Raw genomic sequence first — 20,776 nt, forward strand, 5'->3', positions numbered from 1 at the left:
TGAGGTGAGCTGAGGGGAATCCCCCCATGGCCGGGCTGAGGAGCTGAGGGGAATCCTTCTCATGGCGGGGCTGAGGTGAGCTGAGCTGGGCTCGGCTCAGGTGAGCTGAGGGGGAGTCTCTTCACTGGGTTGAGGAGACCACCTGAGGGAAGGCGGGCAGAGGGAAAACCTCCTCATGCCCGGTCTGGGCTGGGTTGTGGGGGATCCCCTCAGAGCAGAGCTGAGCTTTCTGACGAATCGCCTATCATATCGGGCTGAGGCGGGCTGAGGGAGGACCCGCTCCCGGCTGGGCTGAAGAATTCCCTCAGGGCACCTGGGGGGTGCTGAAGGGACACCCTCAGGGCCACACTGAAAACAGATGAGGTGGCGATCTGAAGCGGCTGACGGGATCTCGGGGACAGTCTGAGGAGCGGTGAGGAGGCGCCCTGAGGCGGGCTGAGGGGACACCCCCACGGGCTGGTCCGCGGACCGGTGGCGGGCCGGTGTAGAGCTCGGCTGAGGGGACACCCGTAAGGGCCGGTTCAAGGGCGGCTGAGGGGCCGCCCCGCTGGGCCGCCCTGCCGCAGCGCCCCGGGCCGGCTCACGGACCCCTCGGGGCTGGCGGGGCGGGGCGGGGCGGGCACGGCCTGCGGGGCGGGGCGGGGCGCGGGCAGGGGCGGAGCGTTCCCCGGGCCCCGCCCCGGCGGCCCCGCCTCGCCCGGCTGTCAGAGCGAGCCGGGCGGGATCGGGGCAGGCTCGGGGGGACCGCAGGATGCGGCGCTGAGCGCGCTCCGCTCGCTTTCTCCGTCCGTCTGTCCGTCCGTCCCTCGGTCTCCCTGCCCGGGCTCCCGCACGCCGAGATTCCCTCCCGCAGCCCATGATGTGCCTGGAAAGCGACGGCTCCTCCGGCAGCAGCCCGGGCTGCGGCGGGCGGCTCCGAGCTGGCGACGAGGAGGAGGAGGAGGACGGCGAGCGGGGCTGCTGCGGCCGGGGTGCCGAGGGCGAGGTGCAGACCCTGTCGGGCAGGATGAACCCCCCGGCGGCCGGCAAGCACCCCGACCGCCCCGCCGCCCTCCGCAAGGCGCCGACCCTCGGCCGGGCCCGGGTAGCGGCCGCCGGCATCCTCAGTGTGGGCAACGTGCTCAACTACCTGGACCGGTACACGGTGGCAGGTGAGCACCCCGCGGCTGTGAGGCATCCCCCGCTGCCGGGCTCAGCCCTTCCCGGGCACGGTGCACCGCCGTCCCCAGGGCTGTCCCGGGCTGGGTCAGCGGGGCTCGCCCGCCGTGCCGGGGCTGGAGAGCAGGGATGGCGTGAGGGATGCGGCGCGGCCGGTGCCCATTGTGCGGCCGCTCCGGTATTGTTCTCTAGTTTGTCTGAATTTTGTCGAAAATAAGAGGAGCGCCCTTTGTTTGTGTGGATGGCGGAATGGGTGCTCGGTGGGCTCGGGACGGAGCGGTGGCCGCAGGGAGGTCGGAGCGGAGCGGAGGTGCGGGTGATGGCAGACGCGATATCGATCCCGCACGGGGGAAACGCTGCGGGCGACAGGTGCAGCTGCGGCCGGAGAGACACAGAGCGGGGGGAGACGGCATCGAGCGCGGTCTGTCCTTGGGTGGGAATAGCAGCGAAGCAAATCCCCTTTGCTTTGTTTCTGCGGAGAGCGTCCAGCCTGGAACGCCCGGCTGCCCTTCAGCCCTGTGCCAAGGAGGGTCCCTTCCCTGCAGAACTCCCGAGCAGGTGACCGCAGAGCTGGCAGGAGCGGGCGCAGGAGGAGCAGCTAGGCAGCTGCAGTGCACTTTGTAAAGCTCGGTTTTCTTGAGGTAAACACCTAAAATCGTGCACTCACTAGTGGATGTGTACTGTGTGAACCACTATGTTCCTCAGTACTTACTACTACCGTGAAGCTCAGCTCCAAAGCAAATGTCTGTTTGGATGTTTACTGTGCCATCCCTAGAGAGAACTCCTTGTTTATTCTTGTCAGGCAATAACAGCAGGGAAGAAGATCATCACTGAACTTTTTCTAATTAGAAATGAAGTAGGCTTGTTGGTAATCAACTGTCTCATGTCATTAGAATATAATACATATTCTCTGTTTGGCAATACTGATAATTTTATCTTCAGAGCTTACAAAGGGGTTTGTGCATGTATAAATTTTTCTCTATGCATATATATGTTTTAATCACTAGGACTCAATGTGGTGTTAAGCAAATCTGATATTTGTTTATACTACATTAAAATAATGTATGTTTGTAGGGCAGTGATAGAGAGCGAGGGACATAAATCTAAGTCACTGTTGTCAGAATAAGTTGGCCAGGCTCTATTTATTTTGTCTGGAGTATGAAGATGGGGAGGATTAAAAGGAAAATATAGCTGGCACCGTTGAGGTTTCTTTGCTTTTCTTTTTAGATGTGGCTTGTTCCTTCAGGAAATGTAAAGGCCAGTATTGGGAGATATTGAGTACTTGACTGGTAGTTAGTATGTTACAGAAGGAAGCTTGAAGATAAAAGGTTAGCCTGTTATTATTGAAGGAAATTTTAGTGTGCTCCCTTGGCCTCAAATAGGGACCTCTCTAAGTAAAGTTTTACTACAAAGCACCTTTAATGCATGGAAAGCTTCCTTTTTAGGAAGCTATTCCCCCCCCTCATGCATTCATTAAAAAAAAAAAAAAGTCACATCTAGTTCACCTATTTGCTCTAGCATTTCCACTGAGACCGTTGCCATTTGATTTTTCTGCCTGCAAGAACTGAAAGCATCTTCTTTTCTGGAAAGGCTGGAAGGTGCCTGAACAAGCAGAAGACAAAAATGCCTGTAATGTGGCATTGCCAAAGCCAGTGCTGTGACTGCTGGCATTTCTAGGACAAGCTCTGATATTACTTTGCTCAATAACTGTCCTGTGGAACTTATCTATTAACATTCAGCTTGATATCAAAGGTTTAAGATCTCAGACATCAGACTTGCCTTTGGGGACAGAATCAAACTTTGCATGGGCTTTTTGTCTTCTGTCAATTGGTATTTACTTTTCAAACTGGTGTTATATAAAGTGCTAATCTAAAACATGAAATAATTTAAATCCAGTGTAATGGAAGAGTTGTGGTAATAAAAATTATATGTTTTGAGCTCAAAACTGACTTGATTATAAAGTCTTCTCTAAAAGTAATCTTTACTTTTGTATTTTGAGTCTTAGTGCATACCACATGCTTATGTGATGTGCACTTGCAGATGAATCAAGCTAGCACTTTGAATATTCAGCTCATGTCTCAAGACAGGTAATAATTAGTAAATACAACTCTCCAGACCTTCAAAGTGCATTTCAAATATGAATTGTTGCAACAACATAATAAGGGATTTTAACACCAGCCACGTTTATGGCAGGGGAAGTAGAATCAGAAATTATGATTTACCTAAGGCCAGTGGACTGTTGTGAGAACTGGAATTAATTTCTGGTTCCAGCTCTATTTGAAACAAGTGTTAGAAGTGCAGCAGTACCAATGAAAACTGGCTCCTGAGGATTTGTCTCTAGGGAGATCCCTGCTGTGGATTCTCTGATGTCAAATAATAGTTGACCTTTGTCATTAGCCTTTCTCTTCTTGTCTTATAAGAGTCTTACATCTACCCAATCATTTTTTTAAAATGAAAGTGTTGGAAGCTTTGGGATTTCTTCCTGCTGTCAAATTTAGGTAAAGGCAGGTCAGTGGCCTCAAAAGCAATTAGCAGGCAGCAGACAGACAGACATAAGCAAACAGAGTATCCAGCACAATACTCCAAGTACATCTTCTGTCTTACTTGAGAACTTGGTTGCAATCATTTTGATCTTCCAAAAAGTGTAAGAAAAAAACCAAATATATATAAAGCAAGTATATACAAGTATGCATTTTTTTACTGGGGAGAAAATAGTAATATACAGAGTTATTTCCAGATGTAATTTCCTGAGTGCCTCCCACTATTTTCTAACATATCCTCACAGAAGCTGTAAGTTTGTATCCAGTCAATGCAAGAATATCTTATGTAATAGAAAGAACTAGGCTGACCTGTCCTATAGCACATCTTGCCCTTAAAAGTAAAAGCTTTTGCATTGCTACAAAGCAAACAGCAAATGTGTTACTTTTGGTGTTTACACTCTGGACACATAAACATTATGTATAATGAGTTGGTTTTGGGTAATCTTTTTTTCAAGTGCAACACACAAGGAAGTAGCTGCCTGTTTTCCTGGTTTTGGTTTAATGATTTCCCAGTATGGACTAAATGAGTTTATGAGGGGATATGCCTTTTTGGTATCTGGGACCGAGCTTGAGTGAAGTTTCCAAGATACAGGGCATACACAGCTTCACATCTGACACTAAGTTTGCAGCTTTTTTGGGAATACATGATAAAAATGAGCATCCATGGAGGACTGGCCTGTTTCTTAAGGTTTAAGAACAAGTTTCTTCCAATACTTAAAAATAAAGACCCAGTGGTGGGTATTTCAATAAGGTCCTTATGTTTACAAAGAGTTGGAAATATCCAGTGTGTGTGGAGTTTGTTGGAATATACTGATATTTGGGAGAAGCTGTCCCAAACAAAAAGTATGAATGTCTCTACTGTGGCTCTTGTAAAGAAAATATTGGAAACTCAATCAGTACTGAGCATTACCAGCTTGAAGGGAAATGATCCTCTGCAATTTTCTTAATGGGGTTTTGATCATACTGAAAACAGTTGCCTGTGGAAAAAGCATTATTTCAAAAGCTGTGATATTTCACTGCTATTAGGATAGCAAACAAGTAAGGACAAGGGGAAAACAAAAGTAATGAAACCACTGTAGATTTCCTGTGAAACTGCAGAATTTCAGTCATCCCATGATGCTGGGATATGTCTTCTTCCTTAATGTAGTTTTGGGAAAAGTCATCTTGCCTTCAGAAGCTTGGAATGTGGTTTCACAATTATACCATGGGTGACCTTTTACTGTGCCTGCTGTTGACGATGAAAATAGTCTTGCTTCATTAGGGTGTCACCTCCACCTTCTAATTCAGATGCTACTTCCTGGCATTTCTGTAGTGCTTTAATTTAAAGGTAACGATTTAATTAAGCTGCAGAACTACCCAGCAAAGTAAATGAGCCTCACTATCCCACTACAGAAGGGGAAACCAAGTTGCAGAGTGTTGGTGATTTGCCTGTGGTAATGGAGTTAGTGGCAGAGCCTTGGCTGGTATCAGTTCATATTTGAGGTTCTCTGTCTATCACACAGCACGTCACAGACTTTGGTCTGCTGGTTCTGTCCTTTAAATGTCTGCAACTTGCTAATAACTGCATTTGTGTTAATTAGCCTCTCATTAGAACACATAGTTGCAAATCAAATGCCATTCTTTGAAGATACATACATGCAAATGATCACTGAAAGTTGAAAGTCAAGTTTACAACTACGTAATACAGACTCCAGCTGAAGGGTTAGGAAAGGTTCAGCACTAACTCTCAAGTGCAAAGACATTCAAGAGGTTGTGAGCCAAAACTACTTCTTTTTCTTGTGAGCTCACATTTCTGATAGTAACATAGTGCCCCATTGAGTGTTTCTTAGTGAATGGAGTCAGAGAATTCACATGGAATGGGATGAAAAGGACCCCTTCTCCCCTTCTAACAAGACTACGCTCAGTGCTTATAGCTTCAGGGAGGGAAGTATTAAGAGGCAGTGCAAGCACCCAGGACACAGCTCTGGAAGGACTGTAATGCTGGAAAATATTAGAAAATAGCACTGACAGAGTGCACTTGAGCCAGCAGTGCAGCCAGCTCACACATGTGAGAGTTTGTGAAAGGATGACAGTGTTTTATGTGGGCAGCAGGGATCTGCTACTGACTCAAAATTCAACAAGTCCTGCTTTGGGAGCAGAAGTTAGACTTGAACCTCATGCACTTCTAAAACAGGAGATAGAAAATGCTCTGCAGCACAATGACAGGGGCTGTGCCATAGCATCTTGTTCTCTAGTGTTCTGTCTTCCCTGTGTGATGGGCTTTATTGCAAAGCCTGCTGCTTCCTGTTTGCTGATTGTTATGCAAGTTGGCAGGATTTGTTCCAGAGTATTTTACATTTCAAGTGAAGTCTTATTACATTTAATCATAGTGTTTTTTTCTTCCTTGTGCTGTAGGTTTGCCAGATACTAACTATCTTTGTTATTATGTGCAGATTTTCCTGTTTTACTCTGAGATCCTCTTTCATGAATGTTGATTAATTTTATACCCAAAGCATCCAAGTCATCACAGCCAGAGAATGTGGCCTTTATTACATGGAGTTAATATACTCATAAATATTGAGTGTGTTCTAAAGAACAATGTAATGATCTTATTAGTTGCCTTATCTCTATGACTGTCAATACCAAAAGCTTTGTGATAAAGCTTCGCTGGCCAAAAGTGTGGGAAATCTGTAATCATTCCTTCAGACTTCTCAAATACCATACCAAGCTTCAATAGGGTTAAATTCTATCACTCAACTTGTATAATAAATGGGAATAACTGAGAACATTTTTTTTCTGGTACGCTGTGCATGAGATGCAAATAAGCTGCTGATGACATACCATGGTGGGTTATAAATTTTAACAGATATTGTTAAAAACTGGTGAATTTTCCTGTAATAGAAAATCCCATAGCTCTTGCTTGGTGTTTCAATTGCTGAGGAACTCGTGGTTGAGAGGTGTTATAAGGTATCACCCATGTCAAATAAGGTTGTAAAGGCCTTGAGGTTCCTTATAACCAGGAAAAGCTCCTGGTACCTCTTCAGGAGATTCCATGGGAAACCATGATTTTATTTGACAGATAAAAAGTAGGAACTCCAGAGATCAGAACTCTTCTGAGTTGCTTGTTTGCATCATCATTGCTTGATGTATATTATAGACCAGGACATTGTTGTGTATCCTCTATGGAATAAGGTGGTGCACCCAAAGTACTTAAAACCCACATCTATCTCCATATCTCCAAGATATATCAGAGAGCTGTAGGCCAAGGATGGGCAGTCAGAGGGACACAGGAGACAGCATTGCTCAGTGGGAGGGACCCAGGAAGATGAGCAGATGTGGCTTTTTGGTGGGCAGGATAGCCAAGGGGTGAGGAGGGGTTTGAAGGAAGAAAAGGGCAGCTTTCAACAAGAGTTTACAAACAGCATCTTCCAAACATGACGAGCACCACAGGAAAAAAGATGAAGATGTCTGTTGGAAATGGATAAAGGAGGATGATGCCCTTCTGGCTGAGAGAGTTTTGTGGAAGTGAGCACTGTGGATGTAGGGTGATGAGTGTTCTAGAAAAAATAATGTGTGTGCAAAATGAGTTCTACAAAGAACCTGTGAGGTGCCTAAGGGGCCACGGAAGTTAATGGGAGCTGAGCAAAATGGGCTTGGGCTCAGAGCCCAGAGAGGTGTAAGTGAGGTGAACAGCACCTCATGGTTTCCAGAGAAGTTTGAGTACAGATCTTGGCATGGACCTCTCCTGTAAATTGCATTTTTGGTGAACTGGTCTGAAATTCTTGGTCTGAAAATCAAGAGGCAAATCTGAGACAGGTAGGGGCAAAATAAGAGAAACCCCCAAACAACCCAAACCAAACAACAATCCCCCAGTCATTACTACTGAGTTTTTAAGTCCTAGATGCCCCCTGTGACTTTGGTGCTGTAAAACTTCTCACCCTGCAATTCACTGACTGGACAAGTGCCCTACCTAGAACTGCTGAACTGCTGAGCACAGCAGGCATCTCATGCATGATTTTTCTTTTCTTGAGACATCTGTTTTCATTGTTATTTTGTGTGTGCTTTTGTCTGATGTAACTCAGCTATTTCTGTAGGGTTGCAGGGAAAGGAAGTGAAAGGGATGGAGCACTAATATCCGTGCTCCTGGTTTTACAACAGTAAATAAAACATCAGGAGGATGGGGATGCCAGGGATCCTGGCTGACTGAAGGGATGCAGAATGCTTCCCACTTGTGTTCATGACTTTGGACCTGTCACCAGTCAGGAGTGGCTGAAGGTTTCTTCTGGAAGGCTCTTGAAGGAGCTGTTCAGGATGCTCTGGTGGCTCTTTCCACTCTTCATGGTGCTGTGTGTTTCATGGAAGCCTCTGCACAAGCCATGACTGGAACCACCACGTTATCTCTCACTATTCTAAATGACAAAGTAAGGAACAGAATTCTTCTGTCAGGCTGAACCTTCTAGACAGCAATGGAGCATGTTGTGAGAGCAACATAGCTGCTCCCACCTATTCTGTACTTCAGGTTTTGAGGGAATAAGAATCAATCCTCCTTCTCCAGAACTGGTCTCCTGCCACAACTGAAATTACAGAGCAATTTTAGCTTTAGAGAGGGGAGAGAAATACAGAAGGAAATCTAGGCTTTATGCCTTGCCTGTCCTAAGTTCAGGCTTGAGCAATATGAAATACCAGGATTATGTTGTTGGTGAGCAATATTATTTCCTGTAGAGATTTCTTGTTTCTTTGTTTTGAGTTTTTTTAAAATACATTTCTTATGCTTCTGCTGGTGGCCAGCAACTGCAGTAGCTGAACAGAAGAGCAGGGGGAAAAGATCAGTGTTTATCTGGAGAATAGCTGCAATAACAACTTGGAGCTTGGCTGGCAGAGTGAGAGAACCCCATGCTGGAATGAAAATCCTTTCAGCCTTGGCATGTGATGATTTTTTTTGTTTAATTTCTTTATTTTAAGGCTGCATTGAGCCAAAACTGCAGTAATCCATCTTACTCCTTGTTCAGGCTTCTGCCAATAATTATGTAAATAACAGATCACAGTTAATTATTTGTTTCATAGCTTCCTATTTTCTCTGTTTTTATTAGTAACATGTCATTATTGTCTTAGAATACAGCTCTGTGTTCTTGGTAAATGTAAAACAACAAAAATGGGTGAACTGACAGTGGCAACAGGACTCGTGTCTGTGTGAGGTCTGCAGGGCCTGAATTAAACCTGCCTGAAGGTTGACTCTGATTCCCATGGCTGTCCTGGGATTTGCTGATCTGTGCTCTCTGCATATTCTCATTTCAGAGAAGTGATCCTTCAGGAGGGTTTGCCAGCAAAGCAGTATGGATCAGAAAGGGGAGGGGGGTGGGGGTCTTGCCCTCTTGTTGATTTGCAATTTCACTTCTCTCTGCCTGTCACGTTTGCATTTCATGATTTGTGCCAGTGTGGTGGTGATGACCTTGGAAGTTTTGCATTTAATCCTGGCTTAGGCAGCTGCTTTAGTACAGCTTTCCTACCAGGTGGGCACTTCACAAATCACTGTGTGCTCTTGCTCTTGTTCCTCCTCAGTGGGACTTTTCATTTGAAAATGGGAGACTATGACAGGATTTCTTTTCTAATAATTTTGCATAAGATGCTGTATTCTCATTTTCACCTTGCCTTCAGTGTTGGGTGTTTTTTTCCAACAGACTGGTGCTTGTAAACTTTGCCCCAGCCAGACCCACTGGGGCTTGGCTGTCCCAAGCTGTAGGATGTAAATAATTTGATGTGACATCAGCTGACCAAGTGCCACTGCTGTCCAGGCTTTAGTCCCTGAGCAGGTTGGTGGATGAAATGTTGCTTATGGGATGCTGAATCAGAGCTGCTTAAGCACTTTGGGCCAGGCACTAATTTTGTTCAGTTTCAGGCGTGTTCTCAGTGCTAAATAATAATTAATACAGAATTGCAACACTATTAATAAATACCAACTGTGCAAACTATGCAATAAGGAGAAATTATTTCTATTGCACCAGTGTGGCTCATAAAGAGGGGTCATTGCCTGTGTTGGTGTGCTGAGCTATTAGAACTCAAATTCTGCTGCAGTTATACCAGTGTTAAAACATTTCTAATAGTCTTGTTATTTCCGTCCAGCAGCCAGAAATGCTGACTAACTTTCAGGATAACAATCTTTTATATATTCAGGAAACAAAATACCCAAGGGCCACTGGTGACTGACAGCTACAGTGCTCTGATTAAAACTGACAGTTCCTGATCAGCTCCATCTTGGATGTGTTAGTTCCTTTTCTCATGGGGAAGAGAAGACAGAGGACAAAAAATATTTAATGTAATAGTATTAGGATATGAAACTTTTTTTTTCCTTTGCAGTTTTTTAGGAATTTGTAACTCAGAAATACCAAACAAAGTACCTAAGTAATAGTGCTTGGAAGGGCAAACATTAATCTCTCCATGATGACTTTCCTATAACAAGGTACAGAAAATGCCAAGTGTTGGCTTCTAGTCATTGATTTTTGACTATAAGGACAATGTGCTGAGGTTTCCAAGCTTCTGATGATCAGTTAATACGTGGTGTTTGCCTGTTTTATTCCCAACTGATATTAAGACAAGGAGGACTTTTTTTCCCTGTAAATGAGAGGAATCATGGTGCTTTTGCTCATCTGCACTTACATACAGACTGCACAAGCAATTACTCAATCCCTGATGAAAAACCTTGGGTCACTGGTCAGAACATGAGGTTGTTGGGAGCCACTGGGCACTCAGCCACTGGTGCCCACACAGTGAGCAAATCTCCTGCTCTTCTCCTTGCCCTCCAACAGCATTTCTTAGTCATTGAACAAATACCCAACTTTATTTCCTTTACCTAAGTGTTTATTTCATCTCCTTTTACACATTTAGAGATGCTGGATGCTCAGAGCAGTTAGCAACACCTCCCCAGCATGTGCTGCTGTGTGCTTTTCTGCTCTGGGCTGTACCTTGAGCTCTACAGAAGGGCTGCAAAAGCAATCAAATTAATGAGTTTTCTTGCCTACTTCATTAGAGCAGGGTCCTGGCAGATCTGCTGAAGTTTAGGGTCACTTGCTACTTCCTTCATGAAACATATATTTTTAAGTAGTCAAAATTTTCACCTCTTACATGTTGGCAATTCCAGCTGAGCATAAATTAACGTTGCTCAGTTATTTTTGTAAGCTGGGACCAGTTTTGGAAGCTTATGCACTGTTTTATATGTGCTTTAACACCCAGGAAGGTTGACCTGCCATGATTTAAGTTTTGAGTTGTGCTTTTAAGGCGCTGGATTTGGGGGCATTGGAGAAGTGGCACTCCTAGAAGCTAAAACACTTTTTCAAATCAAGTTAAAATGATGTTTGTTCTTAAAGGTGTATTGAGATGCATGTGGTATTAAGGCACATTTTTTGTCAGCTACTCAAGGTGAAGTGGGAGTACTTTAGTTATTACAAAGCTACCAAAATTTTCAGGTTTTTAAACTGTGAACTAAGAGAGTTGCAACAGTTGCTGGAGAAGAGAGAGGTAAATCACTTTTGGTCTGCATTTCATTGTGCTTTTTAAACTTCTGTCTGGAAGAAGCCAAAATTAGTAATGCTTCTGTAGTCATATTGTGTTCAAAAATATGTAATGGTTTAAATGTCAAACTGCACCTTATTGCAGGCTTACATTTGCCTCTCAAGTGTGCATTTAAATCACTTGCATTGCTGAAAGCCACTTAACAAGAATAAATTGTAAGTGGAGCTGATATTTGAATAAAACCAGAAGTTATGTGAGTGGCTGGAGAAAGGTCTCTGTCTGTAAGCACATGCAATAAAATCTGAATCAGGATTTAACACTTTTTATTTAAATATTTAGTCAAGCCCTATTATACCACCCCATCTCATTTTCTAAGTGGATGGAAAATACATTCATCACCATTTAGAAATTACTGGGCTTTGTGTCCTGATGATGTTTGGTTTTATTCACTCAAACCTGTGCAATTGAAGCACAGACCACTTCAGTCCTGAGTGGGAGAGGTTTCCTGGCCATTGCTACCTGCAGAAGAGCTTTGTGTGTACAGCATGAGCCCAGCAGTGGGAGAGCTGGGATTGTCCAGGCAGCCATAGATGTTCTGCCTGTGGTCTCTGTCAAAGGCTGCCAGAAAACAACAGGCAGGCTCAGCCATGGTGTGGACACCACTAGTTAGCAGATTTGTATCACTGATCTGATAATTAAGATGTTTGTAAATTCTATTAATCACCCATTTGGCTGGTAAGACCTCTATTTTTCAATGCTCCAGTTCTCTTTGTAGATTAAAACAAATGCATAAAGGTTTTTCCTTTAATGAAGGAAGCTGCTAAGAAGAAAATTTATTATTAATAATAATTTATTTTTATTTTATTTTATTTCTTCACTGTTTGCAGGTGTTTCTTTTATTCTGCAGGAACAAAGTTTTGGTGGGTTTTTTTGATCAATGCCTTTGACATAATATTGAAGATCCCTGTTTGCAGCTTCCATTCATACACATGGGCTCTAGTTTCCTCTGCTAGTATTGAGTCATCAAGACAGAAGAACTAAAATAAAGATCTTATAGTCATGCAGGAAGTTATTTTTTTTTAAGGGGTTTATAAGTATAGTGTTTCTAAAATATATTGGCTCCTTTGTAATTACACACTTTAGATATTAATACATATAATTATGAAAGTATAATTAGACTCTGGTAGGTAATGTCATAACAATTTTAAGGTAGATTTTAAAATATCTTGTACCTAAAATATCCCAACAAGAACAATTTTTCTTCTTTAGTAATATTCTTGAGCTTAGTCTGGAGGACCTGATCCTAGACTCTGGGTTTTTTTGCTTTGGGTTTTTTTTCCTTTTAGCACAGAATTCAGTAGAGACTGAATTGCTTTGTCTTTTAAAGGAACAGACCCAGGGTTCTTCTGTAAGATTTCAGGGCTAGAGGGAAGCAAGAGCACACTTTGGATAATTTTAGGTTAGGATTATTTTACAAAAGAGTCTCTTATCAGTTCTTAAAAAGCCAGGTAGTGAAAGACTTGATTGGTGGAAAGCTGGAAGAATGTAGCACATAAAAGTGTTAGGGACCAAGTGTCACAGTGTGTGAGGGATGCTCACACAGACTCCAGACTCTCCTGCTCTGTGACCTGTGTCTTTTAACAGATTCGTTTCCCTTTAAATCCAGAATAGCCTCTTTCCAGCCCAAATTGCTGTGCAGCATGTGGTTTGCTGAGGGGAGCAAGGCATTTTCTGTCTCCCAGAGGCTCGTGCCGTGTCAGCTGTCTGGTGCCCCTGTAATTTCACGGGGATCCTGCTCAGAGCCCTGTGCTCTGGGCTGTGGGCACCCAGTGCCTTCCCCATGGGTGCCCAGAGGCTCCTGCCTCTGCTTCCCTTCCCTCCCTCCCCCCGGCTCTCACTTCGGGGAATCAAATTCAGCAGCAGCAGCAGCCACAGCAGAGAAGAGCAGCTCTGTTTGAAGCTGTCCCTCCAGAACGTGCACACAGATTTCACTGCCTGCACCTGCCATGTCTGGCTGCTGGTGTGACCTCCTGTGCCAGCAGCCTGTCCTGATGAGTGTTCCCTGTTCCTTCCATCCCAATTAATAGTTTTAAGGACACTTAATTCCTTGCCAGCCTTCTAAAGCTTGTCTTTGTCCATAAACACTCAGCATTATCTTTGTGAGGGTCCAGTAGAAGAGTGCTTTCAGATCATATAATGAAAGCTAGAGCAGGCAGTGTTAGGAGGTTTGTGTCAAACACATAAAGGGCAGTGAAAACTCTGAGGATGCTGTGTCATTCGAGCTGGAGCAGTCACTCCTGCAACACTGCAGGCTTCTCTTTGAAACCCTTTGTAGGTGGGTAAAGCCTTTCTTGCTGTTTCTGTTGAGCTCCTTGGGCTTTGTGCCTTCCCTGGAGTACAAGACTGCTGCCCTTTCCCTGTGCAGGACCCTGTGCCAGCCACAGCAGCTGCTGTCTGGGCAGGGTGGAGATGCAGCAGCACATGAGTGTGGAGCAGCAGCAGGCTGTGAGACTTGCCAGGGCTGCACAAGTCCTTCCTCTGTGCTCTTCACTGCCTGATGAACTCCTTGGAGTCAAACCAGCCCAAAACCACTGCCTCCATCACTACCTACAGGGTGTTTCCTTATGTCACAAAGCCATCTCATTGAAATATTTCATGTTTCAAAGTACTGACTTGTTTCAATCCAGAATTCTTTGGTTCCCTACAGAAGTGTATCCATTCCCTTTCTACCACTGAAGATCAGTGAGACAGGATGAGCACAGGGGATGTTTATAAGAGCCCTGCTTAGATTAAGCACTAAACGGTGGTGTTTGGCTTCCTTTGGAGCTCATTGCTGCAGCTCCCCCCCTAAGGATAACTTTTTGTGTGATGGATAATTTTCATTTGTGCAGCAGATGATGCACATCCCATGAGTGAGTGTTAGAGGTAACAGTACCCATGGAAAGGTAACCCCAAGGTAACCCACCATGGAAGGGTGGCTCTCTGCTGGAGTTGGAGAACAGGAGTGGAACTGAACAGGGTGCAGCCTCCCTTGTTGATTCTGCTGTTGCATTGTTAAAAACATGATAATCCTTTTTAGCTGCTCAGTCTCTCCCATTGGTAATTACTAAATGTAGTTGCTTATGTACAAGCAAGCTCAAACAATGGAAAATACATGAAATATGAACCCTTTCTTTGTGCTGGGGTGGGAACATTTATCTTGCTGGAGTGAGGAATGTTCACCTCACATTTCCGAACATTGTGTTCAGCAGATGAGCTGTTTCCTCCTTCTCCTTCAGGTTTTGGTCTCTCCATTGGGGACAGGGCTGAGGCCATGCTTAGATGGGCTGTTAGAGTAATTATCCAAGTCAACAGCCATGGCTTTAAAGATGCTGTTGTGTGATTTTATTGTTATTGAGTGGAATGGGTGGAAATTGGCTTGGTTCTTGTGTTTTCTATAGTTCAGTCTATTGACATGTATATGAGTGAGAGCCACATGGGGAAGGAGATGCCTTTTGACTCTACTAGTGTCCCCAGTTGGGAGAAGACTGAAGAATGCAAGGGAACCTAAAAAAAAAAAAAAAAAAAAAAAAAAAAAAAAAAAAAAATCCCAGCCAGCCTCCAGTCAAGCAGCATGTTTGCAAAGAAGATGGAAATTTTCATGTGGCTACTGAATTTTATCTTTGCTGGGTAACTCTGTCACTGTTAAATGACAGAGAAAACCTCCTTGTACAGGCATGGGCATAATTTTACACATGCTAACATAAAGAGAGTAAATGATGGAGAAACATTGTTCTTAAACAGCCTCAGCCCAATTTCATGGAAACTCTAACAACAAAATAAATGCAAAGCCTCTTTTTTTTTTTTTTTTTTTTTTTTTTTAAAAAGCTCTTAAAATAGAGATGAGGTTAAAAGGAGACTGTGTCTAATTTTGTTAGCGTTGTGGTCCTAATTGGTTGCTTCTGGTGCCTTGAATTCCTCTCAAATTGCTGGTTTGTCTGCAGATCTGTAATTCCTGCATGCTGTAATTTTGCCTTTGGAAATGTTGGCCATGGGCAGCTCTCTCTTTCTGAGCTGGAATTTTGAACACTTTAAACTCTTCAGCATGGTTTTTCTCTGTTTGGTGGAAGTGGAGGCTCCTGCCTTGCAGGGAGGATGAGCAGCTCTGGGTGTGCTGGGACAGGAGGCCCTGGGAAGGCAGTGAAGATGAGCAGGGGTGCAGGAGGTGCCTGCTGTGAGTGTGGAGGCAGCAGCTGAGCTGTGTGTTAGCTGTAAATTTGTACCCTTTGGAAAGCAGTGCAACCATCCAGCAGAAGGGTGTGCTGGAGAAACAGGCTGTCCTCTTCTGCAATACTTCAATATGTCAGATCAAGATACTGTGGGAAGAATTCTGAGGCATTTGTTATGGAAAATCCAAGTATTTTCCAAATAATGTGCCCTGCTCTTTAATTTCTGTCAGCTGCTGGAAGGATCAGAATTGCCATGAGCCTTTGGCTGGTTTGAAATCATTAGCTACATGCTTTGAGGTTCAGCTAGCACCCAGTCCCTATTTTATGCCATATGTTTAACTGTTATGTCATAAACTGAAAGAATAAAATGAATCATTTTTTATCAAATCTCAGAACTTGAAATGCTGAGATGAAAGGAGAGATGGATATGAGTTGCACTTTGATCTGGTTTTCATCACTTAAGTTGGGTTTCATCTTGGTTTTGTTGGGGTTTTTTTTGTTGGGTTTGGGGTTTTTTTAGGAGTCCAAAGAAATTTAACCTTACTCTTTGTTGTTTGCTTTTTACACCAGTTTTATCCTCTTGGCATCTCCTGTTGTTATGACTATAGCCTTAGTATGGATCTCTCCAGTAAGAGGACATGAAAAATAAATGCAATTAACCAACTAGTTAGAACATCAGGGGTTTATGAGGTAACTGAAGCTGTGGATGGAGCTCAGTCTCCAAGCAGAAAAATACTTTCAGCTCTTGGTATTTTTACTTTTCTGCTCAGCTCTACAATTTACTGAAGCCTTGATGCTTACTAAAGTAATCATGGATGTGTCTTGAATCTGAAATGCCTGGGGAAGGTTTTGGTTATACAGCAATTATGTACTGTGTCCATCCACACCTAGGAACTGCAGCTGAGGGCACTGTGCTGTGCCAGGGGACTGGAGCTCTGCTTAGCACACAGGTCACCTGTACCATGGCTACAGGCATGATTCCTTCACTGCTTTTCCTTACCTCGCTCTCTCTGCCCTTGGCAGCCCTCAGTGATAAGGCTGACCATCTTTATCTGCTCCTCCACAAACTAATGGGGTTTTATGTTGATTAATATGAAGCAGAATATGGGCCTGCAGTGCTCTCTTGTTCCAGGGATAGAGAGAAGGCAAAACCACACGCTGGAATTCCATGAAAGAAGAGTGTGTAATTTAAGCAAAATGCTTTACTTGATAGGCTGCAAGCATCTATTTTTCAAATGTGCTGGGAAATGTTGGTAGTGGGTTTCCATAAAGACATTTAATTGTGAAAGGGGAATGTTTATTTTGGATTGAAAAGTTTCAGAAAGGAACGGATATGCATATCTTGATCAAAGTTGAGTAATGTCAAGTTTGTAAAGAAAATAACTGGGGTCTCTTAATGTTAGTGTCACTGCAGGACAGTTGCAGAGAGTTTATATTGTGCAACTGAGATCTAGATTTATTTTCTTTATTTTATTTTCTTTTATTTACTTTATTTTCTTGTGTTACAATAAGTGGATGAAGGGACAGAGAGCTCAAGCTTGGTTTTGGGCACTGCCATGAAGTGTTGCTGTTTGAATTACCAGAGAGCCCACAGGTCAGATGCTGTTGCAGAAGTCTCTGCTCTTCAGCTGCTGCATGCTGGCAGTGGTGCTGGCAGCAGGACAGCACGGATGGAAAGGACAGAGGGGAGGCTCAGTCAGGTCAGGGTCCTTCAGCAGGCACACATGGAATACACAGGTGGCCCTTCTTCCAGGGAGACCATTGTTCAGACCTGCCCTATGCCCTGGGATAACTAAGCACAACCTCTCTAGCACAGCAAGGCTCTCTGGCACATAAAAACTCCTCCTGAATAATCAGTACTCACAGTGGCCCTGTAAGTTGGCTCTTTTTCATTTATACTGTAGTGTTGGTGATGATGCCCATGTCTGCCTTGTGCCTGGAAACTGGGAACAGCAACCAGGAGGAGTCAGTCCTGAAATGACTTCTCAGAGAAATGGAGGTATCTGTCATCTACCTGCTCCAGTTGCTTCCAGGCTGCTAGAAAAGCACTGCTGCTCACCTCCTGTTATTTGGCAGGGCCTTCCAGTGCTCCTGCAAATGAATAGGCACTTAATTTGTGAATGAGCTGACTTGCATGCCTAATTTCCTTTCACACCTCTTGTTTGCAACTGATGGAAGTGTGCATTAAAACAGGAAGCTTTCCCTGCTTATTCTGAGAGTGTGTGTGTATGTGAAAGAGAGAAAGAGGGCAAGGGCTGTAAATAAAAATATGTCGATGGAGGGCTTTTAAATACCTGTACTCTGTCAGAAATTGATCTGTTTCAGAACATATCAGCTGGTGTAAAGGGCTTGAAGAGAAAATTGATACAACTCAGAGCACTCTAGGAGGCTCTGGAACCAGCCTGTATCTAGCTGGAGCAATGGAGGTGAGGATTAGGACATGCTTCAGCTGGAATAATGTGTTTGGTCATTTCTGAAGGCTTTCTGGACTGCAATATGCAATATAAGTCAAATCAGTAATTGTTTTCTGTAGGGAGGGGAAAGTAATGCAATAACATCCATCCCCCTTTCTCTTCCCTTTCCCTTCCAGGTGATTTTGCTCCCTCTCTGCTCTGGGCATGGCCACACAAGTAGTTGCTTTGGCAGGTGACTTGGGGAGCAGCAGTAAGAGGATCAGGGCAGGGCAGGTTTCTGGGAATAAGCAGCTGATAAGCAAAGTACTGGGACATTGTGCTGATTGGATAAGAAAGATTAGGCAATTAAATTTTTGTGGGGGCAAAACCCCAGACAACATCCTTAAGGCATGGTAGGATTTTGTTACCAAAGCAAAAGGCAGAGGATTTTATTTACTTGTAGATCTATGGATGCAGATTTTGTTTTGCAACAGTTATATTATAAAAAAGAGCCTTGAGTTGATCAGCATAGAATCACAAATTCCTTTAGGTTGGGAAAAATGTCCAAGATCGAGTCCAACCATTCCCCCAGCACTGCCCAGGCCACCACTGCCCCATGTCCCCAGGTGCTGTATCCTCACATCTGTTAAACCCCTCCAGGGATGGTGACTCCAGCACTGCCCTGGGCAGCTGTGCCAGGGCTGGACAACACATCCAGTGAAGGCATTTCTTGATATCCAACCTAAACCTCTGGATACCTGTCAGAGGGACAGAAATTATGCATTGTTTTCTTGTATTCTCCTTTCATTTGTGTGCCTATTAATCTGTGGCCTTGTTTTATGTCTGAGCAAGACTTTTGTGTCAGGAATCATCATTTTTATGGTGCTGATGTTTGATGGAAATTTACACCCTACAGATAATAATTGCCACAACTGTAATGAGTAGACGTTTCAATCTTGCTATAAAACTTAGAGATAAATAGTTTTTGGATGTGACAGAGTTGTATTCTGGATTTGGAGCCTGTTTTTTTCCTGTTTGGGGGATTTTTTGTACAACCATGTGGGTTTGTAGAGCTTAGTCTTAAGCATTCAGTAACAGCTGTTTAAAAGAGAATGCCAACTCTCACAGGAGATGGCATTTCTTAAATCCTACTTCTCTAAAAATTGGGGCTGATTCTGTAAGTGTTTCCTTGGAAAGCCATGGCATGAGGCAGAGCGTGTGCTGCTGTCAGATGGAAACTAAAGCACAACAAATGTTTGCTGGTGACTCAGGAAAGATTTGCCTTAGGTGGAACTTCTGTGAAGCTTCTGCTTTCCTTGCTGAAGTAGGGAGGTTTCTCAGTGAATTATAGAACTGTTTAGATTGGAAAAGACCTTTAAGATAAGTCTAACAGTATTCCCAGCACTGCCAAGGTCACCATGTCCCCATGTCCCATATCTACACATTACTCCATCTACCTTTATTAACCTCCTCCCTCCAGCTCTACTTTCAAACTCATCTTTCATGAGTTGGCTCATTTTCCTAACATTTGCTGTAAAAATAAGTACTTAAAAATTATATAAGCATGAAGTTTATCAGAAAATATGTAGCAGGGAATCAAGAAATCCTTTCCATATGTTTAAATAGTGCTTGCAGTGTGACTGCCATTAGGCTTAGACTATTTTGTTGATGCTGTTGCTCCACCACAGCAGAAATCTCATTCCAGCTGTGTATGTGAAGGGTGTAAATATCAGAACTAGCAATTTTCTTCAAGCATTTTCTTTGCATTTGAATGGAGCACAGAAAAAAAAAAGCATCCGATCTGACAAGCAAACCTGATGATAGCTCCAGGAAAGCAGTTTTTTGTTTTTGTTTTCAAAGCAATTTCTGTAGTTTTTCTCCACTTCTCTATTGCACCATTTAGCTGAATGGTGATATATTCTGCCTCCAGCACACAGCAGGAACCTTATGTCTATAGATGTTTTATGCAGTCTTTTCTTTTTGCAGTATCCTAGGGTGGTGTGCTTGAAGTGAGTAATTTTTCCTTCCCTCTCCCCAAAAATGGCATTAATAACAATATAAAAAGGTGAAGATTATACAGAAAAGAAGGTAAGAGTAGGATGGAGTGTGTCTGCATTTGATAAATGTCTTTGTCATTTCTAACACTTTAATTTTTAATATCTAATGTCTATTGTCCCTCAATATCTGCACTCCTCCTCTGGCCCTTAGCATATCAGAACAGAGGAAAGAGCAGTTTGTGATCCCATGTGAAGAGCTGAATTAATGGTGTTCTCTGAAATTATAGGCCATTTAAAATGCATTAATTACAAGAGATTTCTCAGTCTCTGCCATTGAGGATATCAAGCTGTATTTTCTTACCTGCAGCAGACACTGACAGGGACACAGCTAAGTCAAGAAAGAAACTGAAAGTTCCAGGCTGGAAAAAGTTGTGAGTGTGTTTTTAAATAATGGCCATATAAAAGTCAAACTGTTGGTCATGTTTCTGAACACAGAAGGAAAACCTGCTCTATTTGGTTTCAGTTTCAGTGTGCAAGGAGTAGCTCTGATTCCTCAGTGTCAGTTCCATCACAAAGTGGGAGCAAAATGAGCAGGAGACAAAACAAGAATGAAATCCATTGCATGGGAGTTTGAGTTGACATGAAAGTCAGGTTTCTTCATTTTGGGAGGAGCAGCCCAGATTCCTAGTAGCAGGGAAAGAAAAAACATTAAACTGGTTTAGGGTATAATTTTTCTGAATATATAATATATCTCCCACAGTCCTAGTAAATACAGGATTTTAGGATTTGATTCTACATACATGTAGAATTTTTTCTTGGTTAAAACAGTGTCTGGAGGAAAGATGAACTCTTTCTCAACCCAACTTCTGTACTGAATAAATGGGTGACTGTGATCCTTCTGGCTACGAGCAGTTATATATATTAGGGGGCTGATAATTTTCCATGTGTTTGCTACCTCTTGGATTTCATGCAACAAGTGCAGCACTGTGATAAGT

The 20,776-nt window shown here is 43.5% G+C and overlaps 1 protein-coding gene across 3 annotated transcripts in view; it reads left to right on the plus strand.

Annotated features, from left to right (window-relative positions):
* The first annotated feature begins 725 nt into the window (after positions 1–725).
* LOC130260965 (sphingosine-1-phosphate transporter SPNS2-like) overlaps positions 726–20,776 on the plus strand; it is a 131,705-nt gene continuing 111,654 nt past the window's right edge. For all 3 annotated transcript variants that reach the window (XM_056506790.1, XM_056506792.1, XM_056506791.1), the window contains exon 1: positions 726–1,151. In XM_056506790.1, coding sequence (XP_056362765.1) covers positions 857–1,151 — 295 coding nt within the window. In that variant the 5' untranslated portion in view covers positions 726–856. The remainder of the gene's footprint in view (positions 1,152–20,776) is intronic.

This window comes from Oenanthe melanoleuca, chromosome 19 (genome assembly GCF_029582105.1).
Source record: "Oenanthe melanoleuca isolate GR-GAL-2019-014 chromosome 19, OMel1.0, whole genome shotgun sequence".
NCBI classification, from domain to species: Eukaryota; Metazoa; Chordata; class Aves; order Passeriformes; family Muscicapidae; genus Oenanthe; species Oenanthe melanoleuca.